Here is a 6,616-nt window from a genome sequence, read left to right as displayed (position 1 = left end):
CCGAACATAAGGATTGGGTGGATTATGATGGTCCCGTCAAATTTGCGCTTTGTAGTGTGGGCACGGCATTGCTTCCTCGACATACACAGCCTGTGTCAACATGCTGATGCCATGTGGTGGGCTTTTTCGAAAATGTAAAGCCCAAGGCTACAGGCGGGGTGAACGGACATACATTAAGTGCATATTTAAATACTATAAGGTATTATGTAATTCAGCAACTAATCTACATTTGACTCAAAATCGAAAAGGCATGTGTTAATTGTATGTAATGCATGTGTTACCCTTCAGATGTATGCTTTTCTAAAATAATGTGTCCTTGTTACAGGATTTGCGACATCGTGAACGAACCACAGACCGCTGTTCCTGGACAGATGAGAATATGGAGAAGGCTTGTAAGGCAGTACAAGATGGCATGCCTCTAGCTACAGCCGAAAGAACATTGTCTGTTCCGCGGAACACGAACATTGTCTGTTCCGCGGAACACTTTACGGAGACGTGCAAATTCCGAAATTTGGCCAGCACACTATGCTTTCAAATGCAGTGGAGGTACAACTGGTGGAGTACCTTCTGAAACTTGATTCTATAGGATATGGTTTGACCTATAAGGAACTCCGCAGTTTGGTATATCGGTATGCATTTACAAATGGTGTGCCACATTCCATTAATGATCTACAAATGGCAGGGAATAACTGAATACAAGGATTTCTAGCTCGTCACAAGGACCTCAGCTTGCGTGTTGCAGAGGCTCTGTCATATGCTCGCGCTAAATGACTGTCTAAGGCAAATGTTAACATATTTTACAATAATTTATCAAAGTTGCTAGACGAACACAATATGTGGGACAAACCTGCCAACATATACAACTGTGACGAGACAGGCTTGCAACTGATCTACAAACCAAAACGAGTCATATCTATGCGGGGCAAAAGAGAAGTCGTGAGCCAAACGAATTGTGAAAAGGGAGAAACAGTAAGTGTTATGGCATGTTTATCTGCAACTCGCCAGTATCTGCCTCCTTTTGTTATCATGAAGGATCATAGATATAATGAGAACTATAAAACTGGCATGTCTCCTGAGACGAAAATAGTTCTTTCGGATAGTGGCTACATGCAATGGGAAGAGTTTGCTCATTTTATGGACCATTTCATTAGTGTCAAACCCCCTGGTCCTGTTGTGCTCATTCTTGATGGACACGGATCGCATTGTTCAGATCCACCAACTCTGGAGGAGGCATTAGCCAATAACATGTACCTTCTGTGTTTACCTCCACACAGCACACACAAACTTCAGTCGCTCGACGTTTCGTTCTTTGGGCCACATAAAACATTTTACAACACGACGGCTGTAGAGTTTACGCGCGAAGAAATAGGGAGAAAGGTATCAATAAAGTGGCCTTTGGTGGCATTTTTGCAGAGGCTTGAAATCGTGCTGCCACAGTGGGGAATTCAGTAAATGGGTTTCATGTGTGTGGGATACATCCATTTAATCCACAACGCCTGCCTGAGCACGCATTTATTCCTGCAACTGTCCATGAAGTGAATGTTCAAGATCAGAGATCACCAGAACCTTTAGCGACAGACGATGATGCCTCATCCCAAATAAGTTTTCAAGAACTCAACCCCTTGCCATCAACTTCTGGGACCTCGAACAGGAAACGAAAAACGGGGGAATTGCACTTATTAACGGATCCTTCTTTCATCGCTCGCCTCAAAGAGAAAAAACTGACTGCAGCAAATCAAACAACAAGAAAGGCAAAGCATGTTAAACGTACCGCAAAAGATGTGTGCCGTGTATGCAACGGTGTGTACAAGCAGGGTCAACACTGGGTTCAATGCTTAGTGTGTTCTGTCAGGTTCCACGTAAAGTGACCAATACTTTGTGTGTTCTTCTTGTGAGAATGATGACAGTTCATAAGTGAGTTAGTGTCCATTTGCCCCTCTCACATGTCCGTTTGTTTACGCCGCAATGGTGGGGCAAACGGACACTGCTACACACACTGATTCATTTAACAATTTGGAAACCAACGTTCATTATTATGAATTATACATTGTACTATTAGTTAACTCAATGTTGACACTTTCTGTATCGACCATAATTGTAATTTTTCAATAAACAGTTTGATAGTTATTTTGCAATATATCCTTAGGGTGTCCGTTTGTCCCGTCCTTACCCTACGAATCGTATCTGATTACAAATTCTTGAAGGGATGTTCGTAGACGATTTTCAACATAATTCCCAGGTGAGCCTGTTCCACACAGAAATACGGTGCGAAACCTTGTGAAGCAATTGAAAACTAGAGTCGTTTAAATTTCTATAAATGAATTATGGGGAACGTTAGTGGTGGGGTAATTGATCCACATTTAATATTCTTCTCTAACGAAGAAAGGTTCCATTTACAGGAAACAATGGAACCTTACTTCTGTTGTTAAAATCTTTTGAATAAGGATATCTAGCCTTTTTTCCAAATTTAATTTTATTTGGAAAAGAACTATTCTTTTATCACATTTTGATAAAAAATTGTGACTTTATCTCTTCTTTGCCACCAACAGTGGGACCTATCGTCCATTGTTGAACTCGTTTTGAATAAAAGGATATCTAGGCTTTTCTAAATTTAATTTTCATTGGAAAAAAACTCACTAAGCTGCAATATTTTTATCCCATTTTGATCACACACCTTGACTTTATTTTTCCTTTCCCAGCAACAATGGGACCTTTTGTTCATTGAACTCGTTATGAAAAGGGATATCTAGCCTTTTCCAAATTTAATTTTCTTTGAAAATAACTCACTATCCTAAATAGAAAACTAAAATTGGTAAACACTGTAAGTGCCAGAATAATTCAAACACCGTTTTCCATGTTAAACTGTGAAATGTACCATGCTTTATAATGTGGTAAACGTGAAATGTGGCTGGTAGCCATGTAAGTAGTTCAAAGGGCGTGTAAAAAGGTCACTAGTATGCACGTTCTTACGGGCTGATGTGCGGAACGATGCGATTTCCCAACACTTTCACTTTTGGCATTTACAACGTTTACCACTTTTAGTCCTCAATACTTTTATCACATTTTGATCACAAGAATTGTCTTCCTTCATCTGTCTTCAACAATGAGAGAGAGAGCTTTTGTTCCATTGTTGTACTTTATAAGTTTCAGATTTGCTGCCTTGTATAAACTTAACTTTCTTTAATAATCTCGCATTTCTGCAATGTTTCTCTCACATTTTTATCGCATGTTGTGCCATTTCCCAGTTTGCCGCCAAATTTAGCGAAATCAACCGATTCAGTGTGTATGGCTACATGGGCGTAAGTGTTTGGCGCTTATCTCGTTACTCGAACCCACGACATCTCAATCTTTAAACTAACGTGGCTTCTTCTCCCGTTGCTCTTTTGTCACCCTGACTTATCTCTTAGTGTTAGTGGGGGAAATTGTAAAAAAAAAAGTCTATACAACAAACCTTCACACATTAGAAAAACTGAAGGAGAATATCAGGAGAGAAAAACTGTATCAATTCCAGAAGCTGAACTGTTGCGTGTAAATTGATATTTCCGGAAAACATGCCAAAAACGTGTGGATGCACGAGGACATTTCCAACATCCCCTGTGACAAGGTACGTGATTATTTTGATTGTAATTGTAACTGTAATTCTGAGAACTTGAAGTCATTTCGAACGGTTTCCATAGCGGAGATATCACACGCGATTTGACGGGAGTCGCCGTCTGGGCGGCCGTGAAGCGGGCAGCCGTCAGTCGCCCAAAGGGCAGAAATAAAGTCTCTGCGATTAAGAAAAGTTTTAATCATTATAGACTGAAATAATTCTCGCAAGTTTAATTACTAACTGTTTTCAAAATGTTACATAATTTTTATGAGACTTTTCAGTGTCCTATATTATTTACACCATCCACGGTCATCACTATTACAAATCTAAGGGAGGTTAAATAAGGGCTTATAAACAGGATGAGGATTGATAGGCACTAAAATCTCGCAAAATAAGCAGGCAAATAAGAACAAAATACAAAATAAGTACTAATCGTTCTGCACATCGCCCTACGACGCCATGGAACCCAGGTTCGATTCCTGCCTTGGGCATGGATGTTTGTGAGTGTCCATTCATCAATTTCATCATATTACTCATGTCCATCTTCGCAAATTAGCCAGAAGTGGCACAAAAATCGAAGTGAAATAAATTAAATCAAATCAAAGTAAACGTGCTGAACATTTTTCATCATTTTCATGGATTAGGCACTGAAAAATCTGTTATCTTCGAAAGAAGCACTTGTGACTAAAACAGTCACAAAATAACACTATACTTGTGAAACATGAATACCACTCACTCAGGCACATAGTGGTTCTGGTAATTTACAATGCATTACAGAGAACAATGATATTTTGCGAGCGAAGCGAAACGAGCAAGAAAATTTTTGGATTCAATTTTTTTGCAGGCTGTAATCAATTTTGATTTAATAAGGCGCAAATAATTTCACTGGACGCAAATACATTCTCTCCTTTACAACTTTTGTGCCTCCCGATAGTCTAGTGTTAACATCGTCGCCTTGTTATCAAGGGGTTCGATACCCGGTGAAGGCACAGTGGTTTGGATCCCACTTTAAACTTTAGGTCCAGTCCCGATTAGCCTTACTGTGCATAAAGTGGACTTAAAACACCAACTCAACCATTAATCAATAAATACCACTCAGAAATGTTTGTTTTTAAACATAAAGGCCTACATTATCTTGCCAAGGAACAAGAAAAGGCATTTTATGGCAAATCGTTAGCCTATTATTGCATAAAATTTAAAGCAAATCTCCGGGATCAGCCCTCATATTTCCTAAAACCGTGCCAAAAATGAGTGGATGCACGATTGTGATTTGATTTGGATTTGATTTATTTTATTTTACTTCGCGTTTTGTGCCTCTTCTTGGCTAATTTGCGAAGATGGGGATGAGTGATGAAATGATGAAAATGATAAATGAACATTCACACACAACCATGCCCGAGCGGGATTCGAAACCGGGACCCTTAGCGTCGCAGCGCGATGTGCTAACAAGTGGATGCACGAGGACAACATTTCCGACATCCCCCGTGACAATTAACATGCTTATTTTGAATGTAATTGTAATTATAATTCTGAGAACTTGAAGTCATTTCGAAGCTAGCGGCTTCCATAGCGGTGATATCGCATGCGATTAGACGGGAGTTGGCGACCGGGCGGTCGCCAAGCGTGCCACCGTCAGGCGCACAAAGGGGAAAGAAAGACCTAGTTTATGCGCATGATTGCGTGTTCTATTTAATTTGAACAATAGTTTTCTTTTATAATTTTATTCAAGTAAACACAGTGAGGAAGTTCTAATCAAGTTTACAAAATGTGTATTAGGTATTACATCCCCAGTTTTCCTCCTAGAGTTTTAAGTTAAAAACTTACATTAAATGCATGAAAAGAAAATATGTTAAAATTAAGGCTAGTCTGGGCCTTTGGCCGTAGCCAGGGCAGCTGTTTTCAAATTTTGCTCTCCTTTCGAAAAAGCACTATGATATACCAAAATCTGAAAAATGACGTCAGCTTAGAATTCCTTCTAGAGCAGTGGTTCTCAACCGTGAAGGATAAGCATGGACGCCGGCAGAATTACTTGTACCCACGTTATAATCATATTTTTGCTAACATCGAGCACTTTAAGAAGCACTCTTTTACGCTTGCGTAAACAAATTACACATGCTTCATTCTAGAAAGGTAATATGAAAATATTTATTTATTCTAGTCTAATACTTAACTAAACACACGCTGAAATTGCAAAAAATTTTTTTTTACTCACGCAAATATGATGTGGAGAACGGCATGAGCAACGTTAACGCCTCATCCAAAAGTTCAGGATACTTACCTCTTGAAGATATCCAAAACTTTGTTAAGTCTGAATCTAAAAATTTAGTTTTAATGCCAGAATAACACCTGGTATCACACAGTTGTTCTCTTAGTTTTACTGGCAATATGTTTGAACTTTCAAACTACGAGAATGGGTCTCGAATCCAATTGAATTCATTGTAATTTTCTGATTTCTTTCAGGAATGCCGAAACGGAAACGACAGGTATTCGATTCCATTGTAAACATCACACAGTAAATAAATTTTGGAGCCCGACTTCGCGACCCACCAAACGCTCCCTCGGGAACCAGCAGTGTGTCGCGCTCCATAGGTTGAGAAACGATGTTCTAGAGCATTGATGTGAATTTTCGTGTGGTTTACTTTTGCTGTTGCCTAGATATTCTCAACAGTTTCGTGATTACGTAAGTCTATTAAACTATTGAGAATATCTACACAACAGCGAAAGAAAACCACATAAAAATTCACATCAATGCTCTAGATTGAATTCTAAGTTGACGTAATTTTTCAGATTTTAGTATATCATCATGGGCGTATATATATATATAGATCACGTAAGGGGGGGGGGACAACTTTTGGTACAATTATGGTCCCTATATTTCATAACTAAAAATCCGGGATACTATTGACAGGAGGTTTGCTAGGGAGCGGGGCGGGGAGGGGGGGGGGGAAGGCCGCTCGACCCGATAAAGTTGTATGTATGTACTACAACATAATTTTCATTTGCATCCCACGTTGTGTGGGTACT

The 6,616-nt window shown here is 39.4% G+C and overlaps 1 protein-coding gene across 1 annotated transcript; it reads left to right on the top strand.

The window, feature by feature from the left end:
* Positions 1–834: 834 nt before the first annotated feature.
* On the top strand, positions 835–1,452 carry LOC145986835 (uncharacterized). The gene has a single exon (XM_083121309.1). It carries the CDS (start codon positions 835–837, stop codon positions 1,450–1,452), a length of 618 nt encoding a protein of 205 aa, XP_082977435.1.
* The last annotated feature ends 5,164 nt before the right edge of the window (positions 1,453–6,616 follow it).

The sequence above is a fragment of the Lepisma saccharinum genome, chromosome 4 (genome assembly GCF_977018435.1).
Source record: "Lepisma saccharinum chromosome 4, izLepSacc3.1, whole genome shotgun sequence".
NCBI lineage: Eukaryota > Metazoa > Arthropoda > Insecta > Zygentoma > Lepismatidae > Lepisma > Lepisma saccharinum.
Note: the sequence above shows the minus strand (reverse complement) of the source record. Positions and strands in the feature narration are given on the sequence as shown.